The sequence below is a fragment of the Crinia signifera genome, chromosome 2 (assembly GCF_055691185.1).
Source record: "Crinia signifera chromosome 2, ASM5569118v1, whole genome shotgun sequence".
NCBI classification, from domain to species: Eukaryota; Metazoa; Chordata; class Amphibia; order Anura; family Myobatrachidae; genus Crinia; species Crinia signifera.
In genome coordinates this window covers 361,159,650-361,186,542 of record NC_139218.1, presented here as the reverse complement: position 1 = coordinate 361,186,542, position 26,893 = coordinate 361,159,650, and the positions used below count along the sequence as shown (strand labels likewise).

General features: G+C 44.5%; 1 protein-coding gene across 1 annotated transcript; it reads left to right on the top strand.

Annotated features, from left to right (window-relative positions):
• Nucleotides 1-2,277: 2,277 nt before the first annotated feature.
• On the top strand, nucleotides 2,278-24,047 carry SHISA2 (shisa family member 2). Its single transcript, XM_083169891.1, has 2 exons — nucleotides 2,278-3,251; nucleotides 21,134-24,047. The coding sequence occupies exons 1-2, from the start codon at nucleotides 2,948-2,950 to the stop codon at nucleotides 21,685-21,687; spliced, it is 858 nt and encodes a 285-aa protein (XP_083026017.1). The 5' UTR covers nucleotides 2,278-2,947; the 3' UTR covers nucleotides 21,688-24,047.
• The last annotated feature ends 2,846 nt before the right edge of the window (nucleotides 24,048-26,893 follow it).

Below are 26,893 nucleotides of genomic sequence, written 5' to 3'. Positions count from 1 at the left end.
GCCTGCCGGCCGCAGTATCGCCCGCACCCCCCCCCTCCGCGCCGTAGTAAGTGTCGACCACCGATAACCCCCCCCCCGGGCGGGCGGCGCAGGGGGGTTTTGCCTGGGGCGGGCGGGGGGCTTGCACCGGCCCTGCAGAGGGGCCCTGGGTGGGAGCTCAGAGGGGCCCTGGGTGGGAGCTCAGAGGGGCCCCGGGTGGGAGCTCTGAAGGGCCCTTCTAAGAGTTTTCTTTTAAAAGCTGGTCTATCCTGTATGAGGCTTTAAAGACAGCGCAGTTTTTTCCATGCGATTTTGCACATCTCTGCTTAATACGCAGCGCCCCTGGCGCTGTCTGCAATCTGCTGGTTTTACAAATCACAAACGCATCTTCCTGTGCATTATGTCCTTTGCTAAATCCCATAGTTTGCACAAGCGCACACACAATTACAGTATGGCTTTACACACCAGCTGTGGTTTAAGAGAAAAAAATCACTTTGATCCCCCCTTCTCCCATTCCCTAAAAGCTCTTGATAAAAGTGGAGTGGAAACCTGATCTGCTGCAGAACCTCTTGTGAAAAACACACGTCAGTCACCGATTTCTCTCCGGGACTTTCTTCTGCAGCAGTCCCACACTGTATTGCAGTATTAGCCTTGGCAATACACCCCTCCAGAGATCACTGACCCCCACCCCCGACTACATGCGTTCAGCTGTTAATGTTAATTACTTGCTAAAATTACTAATGGATAGTTATAATCATAAAATATTTACTGTGGGTAAAGCAAACATTGTATAAGTCAGTACACTACAGTATGTGCATGTTACACGGACGGACTACATACTGGATGGACCTACATACCTCTCAGTGAGTCATTATTACACACTTAGCAATGTTGTTTTCACTTAGAACTTATAACTGCTTTAGCCCTAAAGTTGTTTATTCTGTGAATTATATGACGTCGCCCGTCGTTACAAAGTCGATAACTGCCTGGTTTATGTGAGCATAAGCTACATTTATATAGCAACCCCTTCCATTGCATAATTCCCACTTAGGGTGTTTATTAACATGTACTTATATAGCGTCAGCATATTCCGCAGCATTTTACAATTGGGGATTTGTGTAACCATGAAACAAATAAAGGGTACTTGTTTCCTAGCACGGCGCCCATCGCATCGCATACCATAAGGCATACGATGGTATGCGATGCGATACGATGTTAGCCGATGTTATACTATTTTAAATTGTATACCATTGAATTGTATGCCATTGTATGGCATATACAATGGTATACAATTTTAAATTGTATAAGCACCCTAATTGGTGTTTTCAATGTTAAATTTGCCCCCTATAAGATAAATAATTGTATAAGCACCGTAAAAGCACCCCCACGCCACCCATACTATCAATGCCAACCCGAAGCGTGGCGAGCACAGCGAGCCCGCGAGGGGCGGTGGTACGCGTCCTCCGACCTTTTCATACCCCCACTATCCATGTCGGCATGGAGTTGATTTTATATAGTGTGGCGAGTGCAGCGAGCCACCGAGCCCGAAGCGTGGCGAGCGCAGCGAGCCACGTGAGGGGACGCGGAATACATGTGAAGTAATGCGCGGCCACTCGCCACGCTTCAGGCTCAGTGGCTCACTGCGCTCGCCACACTATATAAAATCAACTCCACGCCGACGTGGATAGTGGGGGTATGAAAAGGTCGGAGGACGCGTACCGCCGTCCCTCGCGGGCTTGATGCGCTCGCCACGCTTCGGGTTGGCGTTGATAGTGGCGGTGGCGTGGGGGTGCATTTAACATTGTAAGCACCTATTAAGGTGCTTATACAATTAAAAATTGTATATACAATTTAAAATCGCATCGCATTGCATTGTATGCCATTGTATGCCATATACAATGGTATACAATTTTAAATTGAATACAATTCCATACGACTGAATATCGTGGGCGCCGTGCTAGGAAACAAGTACCAAGTAAAGCATTGCTATGTTGATTATGGTTTGGCTTAAATGTCCTAAATATAAATATATCAACGCAACTATTAACTCAAAGTATTACAACTTTTTAAAAATATAATTTGTAAATTGTGCTTGTACCAGGTATGGAGTACTGATTCCCGAGGAAGAAAATAAACTTCAGTGGGAATTATTAGAAGCCTGTGGGTGCTCCTGTGGAGTAGGACTACATGTGTCAGCAAGCACATAGCAGTTGTTACAGAAGGAGCCCATCAGCCCAGCCCTGCAGTGCTGTATGACCACGCTGGTCAGTGCAGTGGCTCTGTGCGCGCACCTGCGATTCCTCTGCGCGTCCTGTGCGTTGTAAAGCAGCAGAGTATGTGGCTGCCAGAGAGGAGTTATTGGCAGAGCAGAGGAGGAGGAGTGAGGAGCAGGGGAATGACAGGGGGATCTCACAGCTCCACCACCACCACCAGCAGCACTCTGCTTGTACGCTAGCTGCCCACCACCACTTGCTCTCCTGCGGACAGCTGGCACCCTGTGCCCCCCCAGATCACTCCTGCTCCCACCCCTGGGTACCTTCCTTCCCTGGACGCCAAATCATGTGAATAGCCAGTGGGCTAGGAAAGGTCTTGGCGAGCAGGATGCTGGCAGGGACGTTGAGACAGCGGGATACCCACCTACACAGCCACCCGTGCCCCATGTATACCATCCCCGAGCACTGAGCTGGTTAGTACCCTGCGCCCAGGCTTTGGCTGTCTGATGGTTGGCACCGGGCGAGCTGGGTGCCGGCTGTGACCCCCCACAGGTCGCTGGATAACTTGGTTGCTCCCATCACTCTGGATAGTTCAGCAGAACTTCAGCACCATCCTCGGATCGTCTTCTTCCATTGGATGAGAACAAGTGCCCGGACTGCCGCTGTGCTGCTCATGTCTGCCTAGTGCGGTGCTTGTAGGGATCCCCAGCGCGCTGTCGCTGCGACTCGCTGCGACTCCCGTGCGTTTACTCATCATGTGGCCGGAGGGCTCCCCGCTGGTCGCAGCTTCCTTCCTGCTGGCGGTGCTGGCAGCTGCCCAGGGGAGCGGGGAGTACTGTCACGGCTGGACGGACGGGCAGGAGGTGTGGAGGGACGGCTTCCAGTGCCCGGAGAGGTACGACGGGGACGACGCCACCATCTGCTGCGGGACCTGCGTCCTGCGCTACTGCTGCTCCAGCTCGGAGGCTAGGCTGGAACAGGGACTGTGCAGCAACGACCGGCAGCAGGGGGCGCCAGAGCACGGCAAGCCGGACAAGGAGAACCCGGACACTGCCGCAGGTAGGCTCAGCTGCTAGGCAGGGGGCAGTGCTGGAGCGGTGCTGGGGGGGTCCTGTGCCACCTGGCCCAACACTGCCACGGGATCATCATTTCATTATTATTTTATTTGTATTATTATTCTTTTTATTATTATTATTTTATATTATTCTATTCGTATTCTTTTTATTTTATTATTAATTTATATCATTATTTTATTATTAATAATTATAATAATAATAATAATAATAATTTATTTATATAGATATTGTAGGCGAGACTGTGTGATCAGTTCGCTATTCTCAGTGTAGACAGGAGGATTTGGATAACATTAAGGGTCCAACTATAACATAACAGAACTATACAGTAATATATTATTATTATTATTATTATTATTATTATTATTACCTTCTGATGGAGATTATCATGATAATTACCCCCAGATTATCATGTCCGTAAAGCATTTCTCCTGTGTATCATTAGGTCAGTACATGAGCAGGGCTTTAGGGGTGTGATCACCGACACCCCAGATGCAGCCCAAAGGGAATTGGTGGCTGGGATTTGATAGGACACATGTGTTACTGGAAGGGAGGTGAGCTGGGCCGCCCTGTGCCACGGGATGTGCCTGGGACAGGATTGGGGTTGGTGTTACTCAGCGTGTGGAGAAAGGTGTTAGGAGCATGTTGTTTTGGAACTGTTCCCGGCTGGAAGTCTGCAGCCCAGAGCACACCAGCTTGCTGCAGTATGTATGAGTGTGTGTGTCATTTATTCATAGCGGTAGAGATGATCTTCCCAAGATTTCCATTCATAGTAGTGTTAATTGGAGCCAATTTAGGTCCCTAGCAGGGCAGCCGAGTACTGTGTGGGCAGATCGCTCATTAATAATTCATATTTAATCATCTATGAGAATAAATGGCGATTGCCAGCACAATTGTCATCACTAACCTGTTAGTAATAGTAACCATATATGGTTACGTGCCTGTATTCTGCATCCCAATGCATACATCGATCATGTTTGGATAGACAAATAGTTTCATCGATATGTTTTAGAACGTGGTTTCTCATCCTGTACTCAGCATAATGGGATGTCCATAATTGTTTACAATTTCCCCTTCTCCCATTCTGTTGTGGGCATCCCTACATTACAGTTACCACCATTGGTAAAGGTTGCCATTCACTTGATATTGGTGTACAGGATGTATATAGCCCCATGCTTGATATTGGGATTATACTAGTAATCCCGCTCGAAGCTACAGTAGTAAACACAACCTAGTCTGCTACCTTGTGATTGCCTCTGTGCTTGGGCATGTGTGAAAGATGTAGTTTCACTCGCTACCAGCAGATGGCAGTGTTTCAGAGACACCCAAATGGACACTAGACATATATATAGATGATGATTGATTCATCCATTCAGGTACAGCCATTTCTAAACCACAGGTCCTGCCCTAGCACTTTACCCATTCATGTACCAGTACCCAGTAACTCAGTGCAGGAAGAACCCAATATGTCACAAATTTAGGGGGGGGGGGGGGTCTAAGTACAGGGTCTCACTCAGATTTTATGGTCTTTGGGAGGAAAATACTAATTAAAAATCACATAAAAGTGGATGTGCCTAATCTAAGTGGCTCTCCGGATTTAACCTGGTGCTGATACTTATTTTGTAAGGGGAAGATTTAAAAAAAAAGTCCCTGCTATACTGTATATACACAGTACATCAGATCACATAAATAACAAGGAGCCATGGAAGTCACATTTTATTGTAATAACAGGCTGTGACCTATATAATACAAAACAGGTAAAATATCTTTTAGACATACATGATTGTGTCTGTGTTCATATAAAACCACTGTGATCAGTAATAATACATATATTTGTAGCTAGTATGCCCGCTTGATGCAAATGCTTCGAATGCTAGTCTGCTTTCCTCTGTGTTTGCGCATGTGTAAGAAAGAGATGTAGTTTCTCTCGCTGGCAGCAGGCGGCAGTGTTTCGGAGACTCGCGGGCACTGGACATATATATATAGATTATATTTCGCATTACAAATAGTTAATATATTTCCAAACGTGTGTGCATGCTAACAGCAACAGGCGATGGCTTACTTGCCAATAGGTGTGATAGTCTTTTACTATTTCTAAGTGTGTTTTGCTAAAGATCGATTAAACCTAATTTACGACATGACATAGATTAGCAAAAATTGTCATATACAGTAAATACATTTATTAATAATCTATTGCAAAAAAATCATGGAAGAGGACTTAATCCTAAATGAAGTGCCCAGTGGTCTGGTCTTATATGATATTACATTGGCCAGCAGATACTCTAGGAGCAGGGCTGTAGTCTGGTATAAGCATGTTTGCTCTAGAATAGGGAGATTGGTAACTTTGCAACTCATCTGCTCTGACCCATCAATCACTACAGTGACACCAGCTGATTATTCTCTTTCTCAACAACATCCAAACAACTTTTCTTTCTCTTTAAACAGATGTAACAGATAACAGTATGTTCCGCTGGGCTCAGTCCTACTAGCGGGCAACTTGATATTGTGTCTAAAAGGAGGCTGCTCTCTCGCCCTGTAGATGTCCGATGATGGATCTGATTGTTAAACAGTTGTAGGTTTACATTCCCTGTATGTCAATGTCCAGGACACAAAGTATGGAGACGGTGTTGTCTCCTTCAGTTGACCTCAAATCCTTTGTTCTAATCAGAATTGTTCTTATTCTGTTAGTGCCACCGTTCTTGTTTTTGTATTTGGCATCTTATTTTTGTAGAAATACAGAAGATTAAATATACACTACTCTGTTTATCTGAAAATCGAAGGAAATGTTTTCCCTTTTGGATAGTAACAATATAGAGCTTCATATATTGGCGTTAAATCCATGCTATGAACATCAACATACATTAGGTCCACCACTAGAGGTCGACAGGGCTTAGTTTGACACATGCATTAGGTTGACAGTCAAAAAGGTCGACATGAGTTTTTCAAGGTTTTCTTGAGCCGACTTGTGCCGACATGTGTTGACCTAAGCCCTGTCGACACTTATACCTCTTTTACACCAAAAATCTCGGATCCGACTTGGCATTTGGAACACGCATCCAAGCCAGGTCGGATCCGGGATTTTCACCGTTTACATTGCGGTGCCGACCCGCAGTGTAGACGGAGGTGGCGCTTGGAGATGACCATCTCCAAGCGCCAGACCGCGATCACCCCAGTTGGGACCGCCGATCACTGCGCTGGGGGCAAGCCCAACACCAAGGTAAGCTGCTGGGCTGCCCCCAGCCCCCGTGCACCCCTCCAGCTCCCGTCAGGGAGGTGAATGGATGCCGCACACAGGCATCCATGTAAAGGGACACAGTTGGACCCATTTACACCGTCACTGACCTGGGTCTGACCCACTGCTGACCCAAGTTTTTGCGGTGATATAAAAGGGGTATTAGTGGTCCACTAATGTATGTCGACCTTCATAGTTTCGACTGTATGACCCATACCCCAGAGGGCACCATTGCTAGGTTTCAGGACTACACTCTATAGAATGAGCCCAATGTTTATTTCAGAAGTGTATAGTTAAAGAATATTTATTTTATTTGTATATTCATGTTTCTGTACATCCCAGTCGGTGATGAGCGGACCAGGAAACATTCGGTCATGTATTTTGTTTTCTGCCTGCTTGTTGCTGGAAGCAGAATCCTCGCTGCAACAGGAAACACAACGTTCTAGTGGCCAAATTCTGTAGCTGCGAATAGAACAGGGAGAAGGGCAGTAAGTAGGGCTTAGGCTTCAATGCCTTCAGACAAGGCTGATATGTGTGGTCAGGGCTGCGATCAGACATTGTGGGACCCGGGAATGACGGCGGAACTCCACCCCTATATGATGTCACACATTTAGAATGTAAGCTCTCACAAGCAGGGCCCTCTTTCCTCATGGGTCTTCCTGCTCATTGAGGTCCATTCGCAGTAGCCCTTCGTTTGCACAGGGACTGATGTTGTCATACTGCACATGTGCATACGCAGGGTGTCTGTGTGCACCTACTGCGAACAGTCTGTTTGCTGGGTGCACGCACCCAGGACAGCGTGCGGGGGGCAGAGAGGGGTGTAGGGCGGCCCTATTAGTATATGGGAACACCCAGCATTTCATGGGTGTTCACATGAGAACGCTGGACGTTCTCATGCTAATGAGGCCACTGGATGCCAGCTAAGGGTGCAGGGGATGGGCAGCTGCCCGCTGACTTCCTTCAGAACGTGCATGCATAAAGCACAAAGCAACCTTACATATGCATGCACGTTCCACATCATTCGATGTTCGCTGACCATCGAATGATGTGGGTGTTCCCCCGCAGGCTGTGAATGTATGTTTATGTAAAACATCATTTGCAGCCAGTGTGAACATATGAGCCTTGCAAATGATGGGCCGGCGTACCACCATTCGCAAGGCGGGCTTAGGTTGACTCGCAAGGATGCAAATTCGCATCCAAGCGAATCAACCATAATAACCCCATTCAAATTGCAGCCAGTATTTACCCTGCACAGAAACAAAATGACTCACCCAAATCTAATTCTCTCTGCACAAGTAACATCTTCCCCCCTGCAGTGCACATGGTTTTGTCCATCTAAGAAGGATTTTGTCAGAAAGAGTGAACTAGAATAAGGCCCTCAGTTCCTGCTGGAGCCTGCTGAAAAATAGCACTGGCTAGATCCCAGCTCTTTTTAGTGACTCGTTTTGCCCATCTCTATCTTCAGGGAGAAAATACTCTGTTCCTGGACCTCCCTGATAATGTAGGATTGCCATCACCTGTGGTGAAACACCTTTCTTATCAATTACCGTGATGGCAATCATACGGAAAGTCCAGGAGCAGAGCATTTTCTCCCTGAAGGAGAGGGTCAGGTAGGCAACCATGGAGTATAACTCTGTACGCTGCAGTGGCGATGTTCCTGATGAAGCACCAGTAAGTGCACTAACATTAATCTGTATTTAACTCGCCATTTTCTGTTTACTTTTCAAATAAGTAATATTCCAATTATTCCTAGAATACTTAAACCATGGTCTTAAGGTGCGTACACACGGGGGCGATTTAGTGTAAAATCGCGGGAAATATGGTCGCTGAGCGACCATATTGCCCGCAATGGGAGTGTGCACCGGCGATATATCGCCGGGTGCGCGCTCCCGTTTTTGCCCCTGTGGTGATCGCTGGTCGCAGGAACATGCTCCTGCGACCAGCTGATTACCACTGCCGGGCTCCCCCCGGCAGTTTCTTTTTCATCAGCGACCATCTCTGGTCGCTGATGTAAAGTAGAAACTGAGCAATATATTGCTCAGCCATATATTGCTCAGCAATATATGGCTGAGCAATATATCTCCCCCGTGTGTACACAGCATTAATGCTTACTCCCCTGGAGCTGAAGGGGTTACTCGTCTGGGTATTTAGTATGGTTTCATATCTGGTGCGCTTGTTCCCGCTGCACACACAGCTGTGCAAAAACAGGTGCCCTTCACTATGAGTATTGTCTTGTTAAATGACCTATAGGGTGTTTGGTTACTTTGGGATTCCATGTATAATGTACATCATGCACCAATTATAGATACGCCAGAGTTATTAGTACATAATTGTCACAATAAATGGCTTAATAGCCATATTTTGTCTCCCAGAGTAATGCTTAGAACTCTGCACTAGACAGTACCGGCCATTGCTGATCTAAATAACAATATTGGCTGTGGCAGTAGGTCCCAGTATTATGCAGACACACTTAATAATGAGGGTTGGAATCATTTGGTCTACAGCTGGGGTAGCCAACCCTAGTCCTCGAGAGCTACCAACAGTGCATGTTTTGCAGGTCTCCTCACAGAATCACAAGTGAGCTAATTAGCTCCATCTGTGTATCTTTTAAAATGTGTCAGTGATTAATGAGTGCAGCTGTGCAGCAGCTAGGTTGTCTGGAAAATGTGAACTGTTGGTAGCTCTCGAGGGCTAGGGTTGGCTACCACTGGTCTACAGCATGATGGTCGATATGGAAAAAGGTCAACATGGTTCTAGGTCGAAAGGTCATTAGTTTGACAGGTCATTAGTTCGACAATATCTATGTCGACAGTAAAAAAAGGTCGACGTGGTGTTTTTTTACCTGAATGTCAACACGGTCGACATGGACACCGTTTCAAGTGCACCGCATCCCTTTGCATCACTTGCTGCGCTCGCTATGCATCGGGCACAGTGCCTCGCTGTGCACAGCACACTATTTTATTCTCCCACCACGCCCTAGTGGATGGTAGGGCATGAAATACCGCCTGTCGGCACATGTCGGCTCAAAAAACAGTGAAAACCCCCATGTCGACCTTTTGACTGTCGACCTAGACATTGTCAAACTAATGACCTGTCAAACTAATGACCTTTTGACCTAGAACCATGTCGACCTTTTCCCATGTCGACCTAATGACCGTCGATCATCATGCTGTAGACCAAATGACCGCATTCCAATAATATTGGTAAACTGCAGGCTTAGATGCCTTATCTGATCTATCTTCTCTTGGTGTGACTGCTCTGCCCTCTGTACTACACAAGGAACATGTGGGTGTGGATGGGAAAATCTACAGTGTCTAGGTTGATAGTCAATAATGCCCCTTTCAGACCTAACTAAAAAAACGGTATTTTGCCGATTTTTAACAGTTTTAAAATGGTAATCTGTGCGGTCTGAAAGGTGCAGAGTGATTTTACAGTTTCCAAAAAAAAACGTTTTTTGGAAACGTTAAAAAAAGCAGGGTCCTACCCGTTTCAGAACCGTTTTTTTTGTGGTCTGAACGGGTTTGAAATGGTGTTTAGGACCCCACACTGCCAAGGTACCAGCAGCTCGGTCCGGTCTGGGGATGGGGCTGCAGGTGGCCCCCGCTGCAACACAGCGCAGGGTCCCTTTGGGGAATGTGAAATGAGTGGCGGGGCGCTAAAGGCTGCACTGGCTTTGACCCTGAATTTGGAAAGTTTCCAAAAACGGGTCGAGCAGTGTCAAAAAAACTGCACTTTAACGGTAATATACTATTTAAGAGATGCAGTGTGAAAGGGGTTTTACCTGGCAGACCCGTTTTTGGAAACGTTTTCAAATACAGGGTCAAAGCCAGTTATGCGGTCTGAAAGCAGCATAAGTGGAGACCAAAAGGTGCGATGAGGAAACGGGTTGACATTGACAAAAGGTCATTATGCAATAGGTCAACAAAAGGAAAAGGTTGACATGAGATTGACACTGTCATATAGTTGGGCCTTATACCACTTGCAAAACATGGCAAACCCTATATACTGTATGGAGAGAAAAGTGGGTACTTATGTAGTATCTGGGCTGCCGATTTTTTGATTGTATGCCTTAAGTTAAGGCATACAATCAGATGCGATGCGATACGATATCGCATCGCATCGCATACGATGCGATGCGATGCGATGACCCGATTTTTCCATAGGATTCAATGTTAAAATGGACTGAGTCCATTTTAACATGGAATTCAATGGGAAAAAGGGGTCCTTTTCATACCCCTACTATCCAAGTGGGCATGGAGTTGGATATAAACCTGTGGCGAGCGTAGCGAGCCACCGAGCCCGAAGCGTGGCGAGCGAAGCGAGTCCCGCGAGGGGACGGTATTCTGTGTCCCCTCGCGGGGCTCGCTACGCTCGCCACGCTTCGGGCTCGGTGGCTCGCTACGCTCGCCACAGGTTTATATCCAACTCCATGCCCACTTGGATAGTAGGGGTATGAAAAGGACCCCTTTTTCCCATTGAATTCCATGTTAAAATGGACTCAGTCCATTTTAACATTGAATCCTATGGAAAAATCGGGTCCATCGCATCGCATCGCATCGCATCGCATCGCATGCGATATGGTCGGGTGCGATGCGATGCGATGGACCCGATTTCAAAATCGGCAGCCCAGTTACTACATAAGTACCGAAAAGTGTCATAATCTCTCCTGATATCCTCCAGACTGTGAAAGTCCTAAACTGGAATACACTATTTGCAATTTGGTACTTTTCACTGGATTCCGACAGATTTGGCTGAGAAATAGGGTGAAAGGTAGCCAAAATGTTGCTCGACATCCAGTCCACTGCGCCGTTCTGTTCATATTGGAGTCGGAGAACGACCATGCTGCATGTGCTGTCCCACCTCTGATAGCCTCCCAGCAGCAGAAAAGGGAAAAGCATATGATATATCGTATGCAAAAGAGACGCATACCATATATTGTGTGTACTATTGTGTGTACTCCTTCCCCCCAAGGGGTATCACATGCATCCCCTCCCCTCTGAGAAGTCGCATAGTGTATGGGGGCGTAACTCAGGTGTCACATACCTGTATCCAAACATTGGGTCACCAGCATTTTGGTCGACAGTCAATAGGTCGACACCATTAGGTCGACATGCATTTAGGTTGACATCAGTCTAGGTCGACAGGGTCATTAGGTTGACATGGGTTAGGCCAACAGTCAAAACATCGACATGGGGTTTTTCACTTTTGCCCACATGTGCCAATAGGCGGTATTTCATGACCTACCATCAACAAGGGCGTGGTGGGAGAATAAAATAGTGCGCGAAGCATGGTGAGCACAGTGAGTCATGTGAGGGGACGCGGTGCTATATTTCTGTGTCCATGTCGACATTCGTGACAAACGTGAAAAACCCCATGTTGACCTAACCCATGTCGACCTTTTGCCCCCGTCGACCAAATGACCCCGTCGAACTAACCCATGTCGACCTAGACTCATTGTTGACCTAGATGCATGTCGACCTAATGGTGTCAACCTAATGGCTGTCAACAAACATGCTGGTGACCTAATGATCCACACCCATCCAAACACCATTCCTGCTTCCCCGTCCTTTCTAATCAAGCTAATAGGATTCCTAGTGCAGGCCCCAGTCATGGATCTCATCCAACCAAGTCTCCGCTTCTTCCCACTGCTGCCTCATAAGTCTCTTCCAACATCATTACTTCTAGTTCTCCTATTTTGTTTGGAAGACCTTAATCATATGTTACCATACATTGTTACATTACATACATTTCTGTTACATATTGAATGACACAGTTGTTTGGATTTGTCTGTTTTACTTGGAACCAAAATGAAGCAAACATTATGCATTATATTTATAGCGCCAGCATGTTCCACAGCGCCATATAGGAGATGTTTAATCGCTGTCACCAGCCCCTGGCTAACTACCACACAAACACCATTATTCCACCACTATGTTTTTTGGATTTGTTTAAGGAAGGTGGGCACCTGGAGGAAACCCCCGCAGGCATAGATATAGGTATATGCAGACTTTATACAGATAGGTCCCTGATCAAAATAAAACTAAAGATAAATATTGTGCCCCCAAATATCTAAATCAGTAAGGTGTCTGTCTGCAGTAAGACAGGTCATGGGTACTACCACCAGGTGTGACACGTGCAAAAATGATGCTAGCAGGGGGAGTCAGCCACAGAAGCGATATTGATGGCTTTCAATTAACTGATTCAAACTTGCAGGGCAGGAGAGGTGCCCCCTTGGGAGCAGGAGCCCAGCGGCAGATGACTCCATTGTCTCCCAGAGTTACGCATCTGCATGCTAGTACTGTAATGCAGCAATGCTAACCACTGTAATGCAAACTTTTTAGATTTTTCAAAGCGTCTAATGAAATTTACTAAGCTGGGAGTTCGATTCCACACAGGATGTTGCTATGGGCAACCAATCAGAAATCTACTTCTAATTTATTTAAGTATGTAGATTGATCACCCTCAGACGAAATGCCAAAATGTCATGGACGTAGGTGCGCCCAAGTGCCCGGTGGGATTCATCTCTGAGAATATTCCACAAGGAAATTCCTTGGCTCTTGACATCTACCCATTAGCCTTGCGTAGTCTTACACAGGGCAGAAGCTTATTAGACAAATCAACACTACAAATCCCAAGAATTTAAGGAATGTTTGATGAAGTGCTGGGATTTAGGCTGTATTATCCTGGCACAGCAATTATCATATTGCCAGCCAACCGGCTGAACAGTCCTTTCTATCGCTTAACCTCCAAGGCGATCAAGGGGATGTAGGCATTGAGAACCGTAGGGATTATCATAGTAAGAAGTACAGCTGTTTCATGTGTGTGTCACTTATGTGACTCATGTCTACAAACGGATCATCCTCGTCATTTCCAGTCCTCAATTATCTTTAAAGCCTTAATTAGCAGCTGTATAGACTTCAAATGAAAGTTAGTATTATTATAGGAAAAATTGTGGGTTTCTCTCATTGCTGATAGACAAGTCTGTGGTACATGATTTTTTTGTGTGTACATAACCTGTTTGAGCAAGAGCGGGATTCAGTGGTTTTCTGACGAATGACCTGTGATGTCATTGCCGGCCTCGATCAGCCTGATTCTGTCACACAATTGTGGAAGGGTCCAGAGCCGGCCCTAGCCTAAATGACGCCCTAGGCAAGATTTTGGCTGGTGCCCCCTAGCACCGCCACTAGTTCCGCCTCTGACCGTGCTCCCCTTTCCCAGAACCATCAACCCTCATCATAGCAGTCATCATTTTGGTGCTCCTACCCGCAATATTTTAAATAGAAACAGTGCACACATTCGAAGCGCAGCCCAAACAGGGGTGTGTTCTTGCTGGGAAGGGGCATGGCCACACAATAGTACCCCCAATTCACATTATGCCACACAGTAGTGCAACTTTATTCACATTATATCATGCGATGGTGTCCCTTATTCACGTTACATCACACAGTAGTACCACTTTACCTTATATACATTACTCCTCACATTATTCACATTATACCCTTAGAAAAAAATCCGGAGAAAATATTGTATTTTAAGCACCATGGCCACACAAAGCAGTGTGTGCTGGGCAGAGGAGAGAGCTGCAGCTGCTGCTGTCACTTAAGGGGAGGGGGCCTGGGGCCCCCACTGGGCCCTTCCATCAGACTTTGGCCTGGGTAATTTGTACTCCCTACCCCTTTCTCTCGACCTCTGATAATACCACACAGTCATGCCCCTTACACATGACACACATTATTAATGTCCTTATAACCATAATGCCCCTTACACATTATGCCAACCTTTATTAATGCCCTTCATACACATAATGACACACATAATGCCCCTTACACATATGTTGCATATTATTAATGCCCTTATACACATGACACACATAATGCCCATTACACATGTTGCACATTATTAATGCCCTTATACACATGACACACAGCATGCCCCTTACACATACAGTATGCCGAACACTATTGCACAACCAACCCACCCGCAGACAGCACTTGCACAGCCGCTAACACTGTGACCTCTGCCTCTGCTTGGATACAGATGTTTCCTCATACATCTTGCCTCAATAGGCCATGCAGCTCCTGGCCAGTTCTGCTAATGTTTGGTGCCTTTTTTTGCTGAAAATTCATCTTATTTGCATTTTTATGTGACCAGGACACACAAGGAGCTTCCGATGATTAAAATGATATGTGGCATGAATATATTCTGTGCGCGACTATGGCTGTACCTGCATACAGAATGCTATGTTACAGTGATTTCCATGAATACACTATTTCATATGCAGATACAGCCTCACTCACACACAGAATATAGGCATGCTGCATATCATTTTAATCAGCAGAAGCTGCTGATGCCCCTAGGCATTCCAAATGCCCTAGGCAATTGCCTAGTTTGTCTATGCCTAAGGCCAGCTCTGGAAGGGTCAGAGGGGCAGATTTATTAAGCTGGTAATTTATCACCGGCCAATCAGCTCCCAATTGTGAAGTTACAGGCTTGGTTTGAAAAATGACAGGTAGGAGCTGATTGGCCGGTGATAAAGACCAGACACTTTATCACTTCACCGAGCTTAATAAATCTACCCCAGAGTTACTCACATTTGCACAAACTGGGAAAGTCATTCAACGATGAGCGAGCTGCGTGTGTGGATTCGCAGTGAACAGCAAGGTTTTCACCATTCACTTGCAAATTTGCACAGGGCGGGTTTTCTGACTTGAAGCGGATTTCTGCTAACCACCGCTGGAGATGTAAGCAGAAATAATGGGCAACCTGCGGTACAGACAGTTGCAACTCGAGACAGGAGCTGCAGCAACAATAAAACAATTCAATTCCTCTGCAAGTGTCTACAATAGCACACACTCTTTCTGCTTCTTGAAGCTCAACAGTGTAAGCCTTATTTACTACCCTGACGTGCTTGGAAAATCCTGTTCTCTGTCTGCACAGTGGGGTGGTCCATGGCCTTGAGTCGAGTTGTGTGATTGTGGCTCCACAGTGTAATCACACACACACTGCAGCATATCACAACGGGGGACCTGGCTGCAATGACACAATTCGCTTGGACCTGCTGTACATGAAGAGGAATTGGTCAGTCTGGTGTAAATACTTTGGGTGCTAATGTGTTGGGTGGTTTTCCATCATAGGAAACATTGGCACATTGGCAACATTAAAGCATCCCTTTAAAGCCTGGTCTACTACGACTTTTAATGCCTTAATTAAAAGTGTAATTAATGTACTGCTAATTAGAACTTCATCTACTTCTTAGATACATTGTATGAATGAGTGGAATTTGGGGTGCCCTGTTTAGTGATCCAGGCTGGACCTGGCGATGTAGTGTGATAGAGGGTATAGGAGGTGGCAGTTGTAGTGTGATAGGGGGTATATGAGGTGACAGTTGGAGGCAGGTGCTGTGAATGGAATGTGTGTCTGCTTATTGTTTGGAGCAGCATTATAATTGTCCAGCAATGACTTAACCATCTGTGACTGGTATACAGGTCTGTGCAGCTACCATGAGTGTAATACAGATGGGACGAAGGCAGGCAGCAGAAGTCTGAGACATGAACCAGTCACTGTAGAAACTTTAGAACAGACATTTGCTCTCACCCATACTGCCCCCCACCACCCCCCATGCTGGTCCGACTGATGGTTTTTAGTTTGTGTCCTCTTGTGTCTGTGTCATTTTGCTGTTCTGCTCGCTGGCAGTTGTTCCCCATGTTTGATGGCAGCTGCATCCTGTATGCAATTAGCCATAGAACATGTTCCTAGATTGTGCAGGAGGTGGAAGGCTCAACACTGGTCACCGCTAGCTTCCAGTTATTACTCCTGTTCCAACTACTATACTGGTAATGCTTCCCCAGGGTGCCGTCTCCCATAAGGATGTTCATTATAGTATCTCGGTCCATGGGGTCTCAAACTAAGGATGATACTAAGGATGTTAATTATAGTATCTCAGTCCATGGAGGTGCTGTCTTCAACTAAGGATGTTTATTATAGTATTTTGGTCCATGAGGGTGCCGTCTCCACCCAAGGATGTCAATATAGTATCTCAGTCCATGGGGGTGCTGTCTTCAACTAAGGATATTCATTATAGTATCTCAGTCCATGGGGGTGCTGTCTCCACCTATTGATGTTCATTATAGTATCTCAGTCCATGGGGGTGCCGTCTCCACCTATAGATGTTCATTATAGTATCTCGTTGATGGGGTTGCCATCTCCACCTATAGATGTTCATTATAGTATCTCGGTCCATGGGGGTGCTGTCTTCAACTAAGGATGTTCATTATAGTATCTCAGTCCATGGGGGTGCCGTCTCCACCTATAGATGTTCATTATAGTATTTCAGTCCATGGGGGTGCTGTATTCAACTAAGGATGTTCATTATGGTATCTCAGTCCATGGGGGTGCCGTCTCCACCTATAGATGTTCATTATAGTATTTCAGTCCATGGGGGTGCTGTCTTCAACTAAGGATGTTCATTATAGTATCTCAGTCCATGGGGGTGCTGTCTTCAACTAAGGATGTTCATTATAGTATCTCGGTCCATGGGGGTGCCGTCTCCACCTATAGATGTTCATTAAAGTATCTCGGTCCATGGGGCTGCCGTCTCCAAGTAAGGATGTTTTTTTTTTATAGTATCCCAGTCCACAGGGATGCCGTCTCCACCTAAGGAAGTTCTTTATAGTATCTTGGCCCACAACATAAATCTAATGTTGCATTTGGGCACAGGATCAGATGTGTTGTTCTGGGTAATGATGAGGAGAGTTCCCCAACTCCTGTCTGCTGATTAAAAGTGAAATTTCTTACCTTTAAACTTGTCCCCATGCTGCTGCTCTAACCTATCATCCTTCTCATTCCATACAGCGTAATTGCCCAGTAGTAGACAGGTGAGGTACCTCGGCATTCTTATGCATTTGTAGATGTCTGAGTAATACCCCTTTCAAACAGCCAAAATTCCCGGGTTAGCCCCGGGAACAACCCACGACTAGCGCTGGTGTGAAAGGCTCCCAGGGCAAAATCCCAGGACCAATTTGCTAGCAGGGTTGCTCCCGGGCCCAGCCCGGGATACAGGCCGGTGTGAAAGGTATTTACCCGGCATCCCGGCTTTCTGTTGCTGGCCGCGGTGCTGGAGAAGCCACCGGTCTCTGCCCTCCAGTGACTCTCAAAAATAGGATGATAGGGAAGTATACCGACTAAGCCCTAATATGGAGAGGAAGGGGAAGACACCAGTTGTTTTGGGTTTATTTATTCTGAAGAGCAGCTACCTTATCCTCCTCCTCTGGCAGAGCCCTTCTTCCTTTCATCCCTCCCTTACAGACAGTTCTCCTTGCCTCTTGTCTCCTAGGGCAGTGGTTTCCAAACGCGATCCTCAAGGAACCCCAACAGACCAGGTTTAGGGATGTCTCTGCTTGTGCACAGATGGCATTATTAAACTGACTAAAGTACTAATTAAGTATGGATATTCTTAAAACCTGCCCTGTTTGGGTGCCTTTGCTGGATACGTCAACCCCTGAGCGCTGAACTGCCTTCCCCTCCCTGTAACTCACATCCTCCTGCCTATCAAATTAAAGGACCTTCCATACCATATCCGACCTAGTTTGTTGGTTTATTACACTATATTGTAATAAGGAAATATCACATTAATGGTCCATTGATTTGTCATATTTTACTGTTACTTTGTGTATATAACTTGTAAAGTGGTGCCTTACAAATGATGGATACCGTATATACTCGAGTATAAGTTGACCCGAATATAAGCCGAGGCACCTAATTTTACAACAAAAAACTGGGAAAACTTATTGACTCAAGTGGGACACTCACTCGAGTATAAGCCGAGGGGGGGCTTTTTCAGCATAAAAAATGTTCTGAAAAAGTAGGCTTATACTCGAGTATATATGGTAACTATTTTTTAGTTGTTAGTGGAAATAGTCCGTTTGCGTTAACCATAAGGAGACATGGAGCATCTTCTGTAATTTTATACTGCTACGGCTTAGATTTTACTTCTGGAATAGTAGTGAAAAATGCTCAGAGCCAGCAGTGAAACTCCTTTAAACCATTAAAAGAGAGATGAAAGTCCTGTGTATTTCAGTAAAATGAGAACGTCAACCTAAATTTGTAATTTATGGAGTGCAGCAGGTGAAATGCTTATGGATCTAGGTCTGTTCTCCAGTATACGTACAGTGGTTGGTGTAGCCCTGCGTGCTGTGATTTGACAGAAGAAATTGTCAAATAAGCAAAGATCAGTTGGTTGACTTTGGAGTTTTCGTACAGTGCGTTATGAAAGTCACGGTTGTGTGTAATAGCTTTTGCTCTTTTTTTTATCTTGTTTCCAATAAAGAATTACATCTGATGGTGTTTATCTATGGGGAAATCCTGGCAGGAGAGGGATCATCTGATCCCTCCCCATCAGGGCCCACTGTCTTACTCATGTTTCTGTGCACAAGTGTGGGGACTGCACAGTGCACAAAATGTCAGATGCCGGACGTTTGGTGATATTGACAAGCTATCGCTGTACTGTAACCAGCATCTGATCATCAGGAGATTGATAAATTGCCATCTGTTACCACAGCTAAATAGTGTTGATAAGAGATGTTGATAAATGATGCAGACATTTGATTCTTATTGAAACCCAGGGCCAGACTATTGAACTTGTCACAGATCTAATTATGCTTGTCTTTTCTCTTGGGACATTTGGGGTGCCCCTGCCCAGTCCCTAAAGAAATAGGCAGAATGGGGGTCATCAGGGTGTAGGGCTGGCCATTGACCATCGATGACTCAAAATCATCGATGGTTTATGTTGAATACTCTTGCCATTGATGAAGAGAACCAGATGGTTTCCCTCCAACGATGGCACAGCAAAACCGATGTTTTGCTTTGTTTATTTTTTTAAAGTGCCGTGACATGGAGCATAGTTCCGCGCCGACACCCATAAAGCCCCGATGGCCGTCCCTATCAGGGTGGTGTGCAAGTGGTGCCATGGCAATTGGCACAGAGCCCCAGAGGGTGTCACTGTCGCGGCGACACACGTATATAGGGGTGGGACCGGCACAAGGAACAATGCTGCCCTATTACAACACTAGGGGGTGCAATAGAGTGACTCTCAGAGAATCATCCGCTCTTCATGATCCTGTATTTCCATGGCATTGTGATGTAGGGGAATGCCTATTCACCATAGGACACTTGCCGTACCAGATCGCCCAGCACACATCGCTGGTGCATCGCATATGTGCCAGCAATACTCTACATCACTCAGCAAGGAGGCTCCGTCGTCCCGTGTGTAATGATAGGGAAACACCAGAAGAATATTGATAAATAATCCTACCACATAAAAAAATCTAATTATAGATATCCTTTTATTACACCATTGAGCCTTATGTGGATGTTATTGAATATCATTATGGAGTGCTGTATTTCATGTGAGCAGAAAAGCAGATGCTGGCTGATTTCCTAGGATAAATTCCAGTGCTGGCACCTGGTGCTAAGCAGAGGAACCAGCCAGGCGTCTCACCTTTCCAGCAGAATGGGGCCACAGTCTGCAGTGCAGCGTCACACCGGCCATCGCACATTCAGAACGGAAACATTCAGAGTGGAAACATTCTCGTTATCATTAAGATTCCATTTCCTGTTATTTGATTCTGTGCCTTTCCGCTGTCGGAGGCGACTGTAGTGTACTAATGAAGAAATTGCTTCAATAAGTGAAATGATACCACCTGTCCAAGGCACAGAATCCCCTCTTATAATTGTAGCCTCTGTTTATGCATCCTGGTTTCATTTTGGGATTTGCAATTGGAGCTTACTCAATTAGCGGGATGTAAGCAGCGCTGCGGCCAAAGCAATAACAGAGTTTTATTTAGTAAGCACTGCTAATCCTTTGAAGTTCGATTCCTTGCCTATTAATTTTACATTCTATTGTATTGAATAAACCGGTTGTGGACGTTCATTATAAGTCTTTCACTCAACTTTATTTGTACAAGTCATCTTTGATGTAAAGAAAACAAAACACATCCCAAAACCTAGAAATATATTGTAGCCCGAAAGCTGTAATACTAATCATTATGTTAAAAGCTGGCAGACTTCCTGCCAGTATATCCAGTATATCTGCCAGGGTCCATGCCAGAACTCCAGCATCTTAGCGCTGCATTACATTTTTCTAGTAATAACTTTTTAACTTATTTTTACCTCACAAAGCAAAGTCTAGATTTTATTACCAAGGCAGGTACAGGTTTGTTTTTGTGTCTTGGAAGCAGAGTGATAGTGTTCATTCTATCACCCTGCGCCTTTCAAAACCTGTGCAGTTCCTCTTTCCTGCCTGTGGTGTCACTGTGCTGTGTTGCTTCTAGCACAGCCTGAGCTGTATTTCGGCATAGAGATACAGATCAAACTGTGCTAGAAGTGCCACAGCCGAGATGGTGATAGCCCAGGCAGGAAAGGGGAACTGCACAGATTTTGAAAGGCGCAGGGTTCTATAATGAACTCTAGCCTGTAGTAACATGGCAGTTAGGAGCTGATTGGTTGGTACTTTATGTCTTTGGGACCTGGTAGACCTCCTGCACATGCATAGACTCATGCATGAACCACACAGGAGTCGGGGTGTGTGTGTGTTTCCTAATTCCCCAATATTACTGATTTCTGTTCTCTTTCTCTTCCAGTTCCCATCTACGTGCCATTTCTCATTGTCGGATCCGTGTTTGTTGCCTTCATCGTCTTGGGGTCCCTGGTTGCCATCTGCTGCTGCCGCTGTCTTAGGCCCAAGCAGGAACCCCAGCAAAGCAGGGCACCTGGGAGTAACCGCCTGATGGAGACTATCCCTATGATCTCCAGTGCCAACACCTCACGTGGCTCTTCTTCTCGCCAGTCAAGCACGGCCACCAGCTCTAGCTCCAGTGCCAACTCAGGTGCAAGGGCTCCTCCAACAAGATCGCAGACCAACTGCTGCCTGCCGGAGGGCGCAATGAATAATGTCTACGTAAATATGCCGACCAATTATTCAGTGTTAAACTGTCAACAGGCGACCCAAATGGTTCCTCACCAGGGACAATATCTCCACCCTCAGTTTGTGGGTTACGCTGTACCTCATGACTCTGTACCCATGACTCCTATGCCACCTTATATGGATGGGCTACAAGGTGGCTATAGACAAATGCAATCACCTTATCCTCACAGCAACCCTGAACAGATGATGTACCCAGCAGTGACTGTCTGAGCTGAGCCATATGTAAAGGACTACAAATTAGAACATGAAATCATCTCTTCAATGAGGAAAACAGACTGTTTCAGAAGTACAGTAAATATTGCATTTTACAGGACTACTTAAGTGGCGAGAGAGACTTTCAATAGCTTTATTGTAAAACGCATGTGGAAACAAAATGACAAAAGGTTGTTGTTCTTGTATGAACGTGCTTTTTTATTTTTATGGAGGGTTGAGGGTGCATAATACATATTTTAGTTGAATTGCCTGAGCCATTAGCCTATTCTTTCCTGGTCACCAATTCGGCAAAGAGCAGGTTTAGTATATTCTGCTATAGCAGGTATAGGGATTTTTTTTTTCCTGTTGAAGTGTATTAATTATGAATAACATGTTTCTATTTAACTTAGACAATCATGCAGACAATCAATAGGACAGTGCAATCACACAAGCTTTCGGTTAAAGCTTATTTCAGGCCTAAATTGTAAAAAAAAAAAAAAGCAAAGAAAATCAAAACAATACTTGTTAACTCATATATGGCCGGACGTACTTAGCCTTAGAGAGAGATAAATTGGAGAGAGAAAAGTACCAACCAATCAACTTCTGTCATCTTTCAAGCACAGCCTGTAACATGGCAGCTAGGAGCTGATTGGCTAGTACTTTATCTCGCTCCACTATATAGCTTTTTAAGTCTTAATACATCTGCCCCTATGGATTAAATATATATAAATAATATAAATGTGTAATAAACTATGAATGGACGTGCCATAGATTTTTTTTTTTTTAAACTGCATTTGTCGTACGGAGGCAGCCATTTTGTGGTTTTGTCACATATTTGTTCTCCAGGAAGAAACTAGTGGGGGGGGCGGCAGCTTCCCATGTAACATGCTGAAAAAAAATGTGAAGTATAAATAGTTTATATATCATTTTGTTTTTTGCTCTTAAACCAGCTTGTTTATCAGGTAACAAACATGAATTGGTTCAGCCCACAAAATGGCTGCCTCCATTATATATAGACAAAGCATATTCTTTAAGGCCTCAGGACTTATTCAGAGATGAATGTAGCTGACTGCTCAATTGAAAATGCTCTGTAGTTTATACGGTATTGTTTAGACTGCTACTAAAGGGTAAAAGTAGCTCAGTAAACAAAAATGTTATCAGTCTTGTAAAGTGATATTTTAAATCCACTGGTGCTATAAATTTTTTTTTATTTTTTATTAATATTTCCCGAAAAATGTAATTTACAAAGAATCAAACCGTTTAAAAAAGGTGGATCTGGGAGAAATAATATTTGATATGACCGACACTTTTACATCGTTTCTGATACAGAGCTGAAGAGACTATTTCTAAATAAATGAATAATTAATGATGATTAAAACAAACAAATCCTGTGGTGTATATCAGGCAATATAGGGAATGTGTCAGATAATTAATACCCCTTTTCCACCGGCCTAAAAACTCAAGTTTTTGCTGGGTTGACCCGGGGCTCATGTCAGTGAAAATGGCTACAAGGAAAAAACCCGGGTCTAGTGACTTGAGATTTTTACCCGGGACTCAATCAGGGATTTTAGCGGGTAAAACACGGGTGACGAGCCGTGGAAATGTCTCTTACCCGGATTTTTCTACACGGGTACATCCATACACCGCTGATTGGTCCTCCCAGGGTGCTGGCTGCTGATGTATTTGTACTGAAGGCCATTTGTAATGACATCCATAGGTTTTGCTGGTCTTACTCGGTTTTTACTAAGTTCAGTGGAAACTGAGCTAACCCGGGAAAAACCTGAACTACGATGCTGTGGAAATGGGGTCCTGCCGAATTCGACCCGGCAAAATCCTGAGTGTAAAATGCCAGGTCTTACCCGGGATTTTAGTGGAAAAGTGGTATTAGTGACACAATCCTTTTAATGCATGAGTGTCCTCTATCTGCTTTTTCCTTATGACCAATGTAAATAAACAAACCAGACACTTTCATGTTCAAGGATTTCTGCCCTCCCCTACTCACAAGGAGCCATATCCTCTTTCCCAGCCTAGACCTGTTGCACGTTAGGGCACAAAGCAAAGAAGAGGGGAGCAGGAATTGGAGGCCTAATCTTAGCATGTGGGCTGTGTCAATGTTATCTGTAAAAGCTGTTACCAAACTTTGGGGGAGATCTTTCAAAACATCTCTAGTGAGGACATGTAGGAAAGTTACTGTTGAGAAAAATAGAAATAAAATAAACCAAGCAAGAAGTAACTTGTTGACACGTGCGTGCCGTGCCCAATGCTACGGGTGGATTTTGGAATTTGGACACCACCTTTGCTCAATTTTTATATTTTCATTGTTTGATTTTAATTCCTCATTTGATGATTGCCAATTTAGTATAATAATAATAATAATAATAATAATAATAATAATAATAATAATACACAAAGCTCAGTACTGCAACCTTTTGTTTTATTTAATTATTTATGCACATTTATTACGTAGGAAGCGTACATGGACAATCCATGCTTGTCCTATCCAGAAGATAGCACATGTTACTTAGCCGTTGCTGGTAAACTTTGGACTGACAGTACTAAAACAAGCATCCAAGTGCTGCCCTAATGGGAAATTCACCACTGCCCATTGGATAATTCATAGCTGACTACAACCTACAGCACCCAATTATATTCTAGCTCCCACTTATTCTTACTCCACTGGACTGCTTTGGAGCTGACATCTGATTGGGTATTGCTATTAAAAAAGCCACTATGAGTTGTAAGGTGACCAAAACACATAGCAAGATGCCATATATGTCCCGGTGCTTTGTAAACATTGATTTCTGATTGTGTCCAAGCAGCTGCCTCAATATACACGAAGAGCCAGCTGACAGCCAAATGCTTTCATAACTCCACAATTTCAATTTGCAGACGAATACACAGTGTTATAAACAAATGTAGGAGGAGGACGAGGCCAGGGGCATAATTAGATATTCATAGGCCCCATAGCAAAAGTATGTAGGGGCCCCTATTTATCAACTGATGGTGATAAATGTATGTAAAACATATTATTTAGACCGCAAAGATGGGCCCCATAGCAGCTGCACCCCTTGCACCTATGGTAGTTACACCCTTGGACAGGGCACATGTTGTATAGACTGGAAACAATGCATTATGTTTGATACATATTTTAAAATTAGTTTTCACATTTTTTCCACCCCTTTTTTGATTGGAGTTTTGTTTCCTAATGGGAGTTAACATGGCTGTATTTTCTGTATAACTCAGCAGTTTATAAGACTAGGGTCTAGGGGTGAATTTAAATCAATCAGAGAGTAAAGCCCTACAACTACTGTCAATCTAAACCATGCAACAGCCTTAAGCTGCACCTCTATAATACAGAGCACTATGTAACCTGGACAGTGGGGGAATTACCATGGGTGCATAGGGTGTACCAGAGGTGAATAGCAGCACCACACCACACCAGAAAGGCACCTTCAACACTCCCCCCACACACACACCCTCTGTCTTCTTCTACCCCCACTCTGTTCTACAAAGGGTAATATCCACTTTTTAATGACGCATATACATTCAGATGCAAATGCCAGATTTGCATGTACAGAAGTTGGTTGTCTCTCTCTCTCTCTCGCGCTCTCTCGTTTTCAGTTTTGCTGTGGAGCCTGGTGATTAACAGTTCTGCTACTGATATACAAAAAATAGTAGGGATGGCCATTGATGGATTATCTATCGGATGTTACCATTGGGGAAACCGTTGTTGGTTAGGGTCTGCACATGCACTAAGGAAGGGCTACACTTGAGTAGTACTTAGAAGCAATGGAACTTTGCCATCAGACCTCTTGTGTCAATTTTAAGTCAGAGGAAACCATTGATGCTTATGAACCGTGTACGGCCATCACTAGATTATAGTGTCACTGCATTAGCACTTCAGATTACGGGGGCCAACTCCCTCCCCTTCCCAACAGGGATCATTTAAAATCTCTCCTCTTAGATAAATTTCTGTCAATTTACTTTTTCTCTTTTTCTCACTGGAGCCCGGTGGGTACAGCCCTGGCCTTTGCCTCAACCGATTCTTCTTAGAACTCAACATAGACCTAGACACATGACTATACAACTCCACAAGAACACTTATAATACACATTGGTGATTCCTGCTAACCTGACCCGGATCATTATCCTCATTCTGCTCCTCTTTTACCGGTTATATTTCAAATCACAATAAATTTGGCAGAATAAAATCATTTATGTTTACTTTTGGTAATGCTGATAAATGAATGCAGCTTGAAGAATGATGTGCAGTACGGTATACCTCTATGTAATACATGATGAGGCTCAACGGGTCTGGACGGAAGAAATGTAAAGAAAGATTTGGGTTAAAAGAAAAAAAAAAAACAAGATGTGGTATTTCAAAAATTGGTACCTTCATGATCAAGTGGCAGATGTACTAAGCCTTGGCGATTGATAAACTGTAGAGAGATAAACTACCAACCAACCAGCTCCTAACTGCCATTCTTTAAATACAAGGGTCTCTTTTTTTACTAAGCTTTGGAGAGCGAGCAAATGCTCACAATTTATTAATGTAAAGCTTTCTGTCCCATCAACTTGCTGGTAGCAGACATACTTTGTTTATTTAAATGATGACTCTTTTCCCTGTAGTCCTTATGATATGGGGAAGGAATGAAGGTCTAGCGCACAGAAGAATTAAGCTACACTCAATGGGAGTGATTCAATTCAGTGCAATATGAATAGCACCAGGAAGGAGGTCCCCATCGCGCACACTGCACTATGTCAGGAGGTGCTGGTTGCTGTGCCTTAAATCGCATGCTTCATCCTGGCAACAGGCATACTCAGACTTAAATGCCGCTCGCGATGCTTTTTGCGCATGTGCTAAGGCAGAAAACAGGATTGTGACACTAGTTTAGTTGGATTTTTGCTCACACCTCAGGAGTGATGCGAGCAAGAAATCCTCTGGTCGGGCATAACAGTGCAGCCAATTGGATAGCTCGGGGATCTATTCATATCACGCTAAATTGAATTGGCCCTATTGTCTTCTTGTAATCGACAACTGTATATTAGGAGTAAATGCTTTTTCATAAAGGTACAGAAAGACTATTTGACTATTTGCCTCATATATGTTTTTTGACAGAATCTAACAATTGAATGGCTCCAAACCCAATGTTAGCATTGCTGTTACCACCTTAGTGCATCACTAGAAAATTTCTGACTTCATAAAAAAAAAAAAATACTACATT

What these genes read in the sequence shown, in the direction of transcription:
- SHISA2 (XM_083169891.1), top strand. Translation starts at nt 2,948, where the DNA reads ATGTGGCCGGAGGGCTCCCCGCTGGTCGCAGCTTCCTTCCTGCTGGCG. An exon ending in GAACCCGGACACTGCCGCAG is followed by an intron (nt 3,252 to 21,133) that starts GTAGGCTCAGCT and finishes TTTCTCTTCCAG; the next exon opens with TTCCCATCTACGTGCCATTT.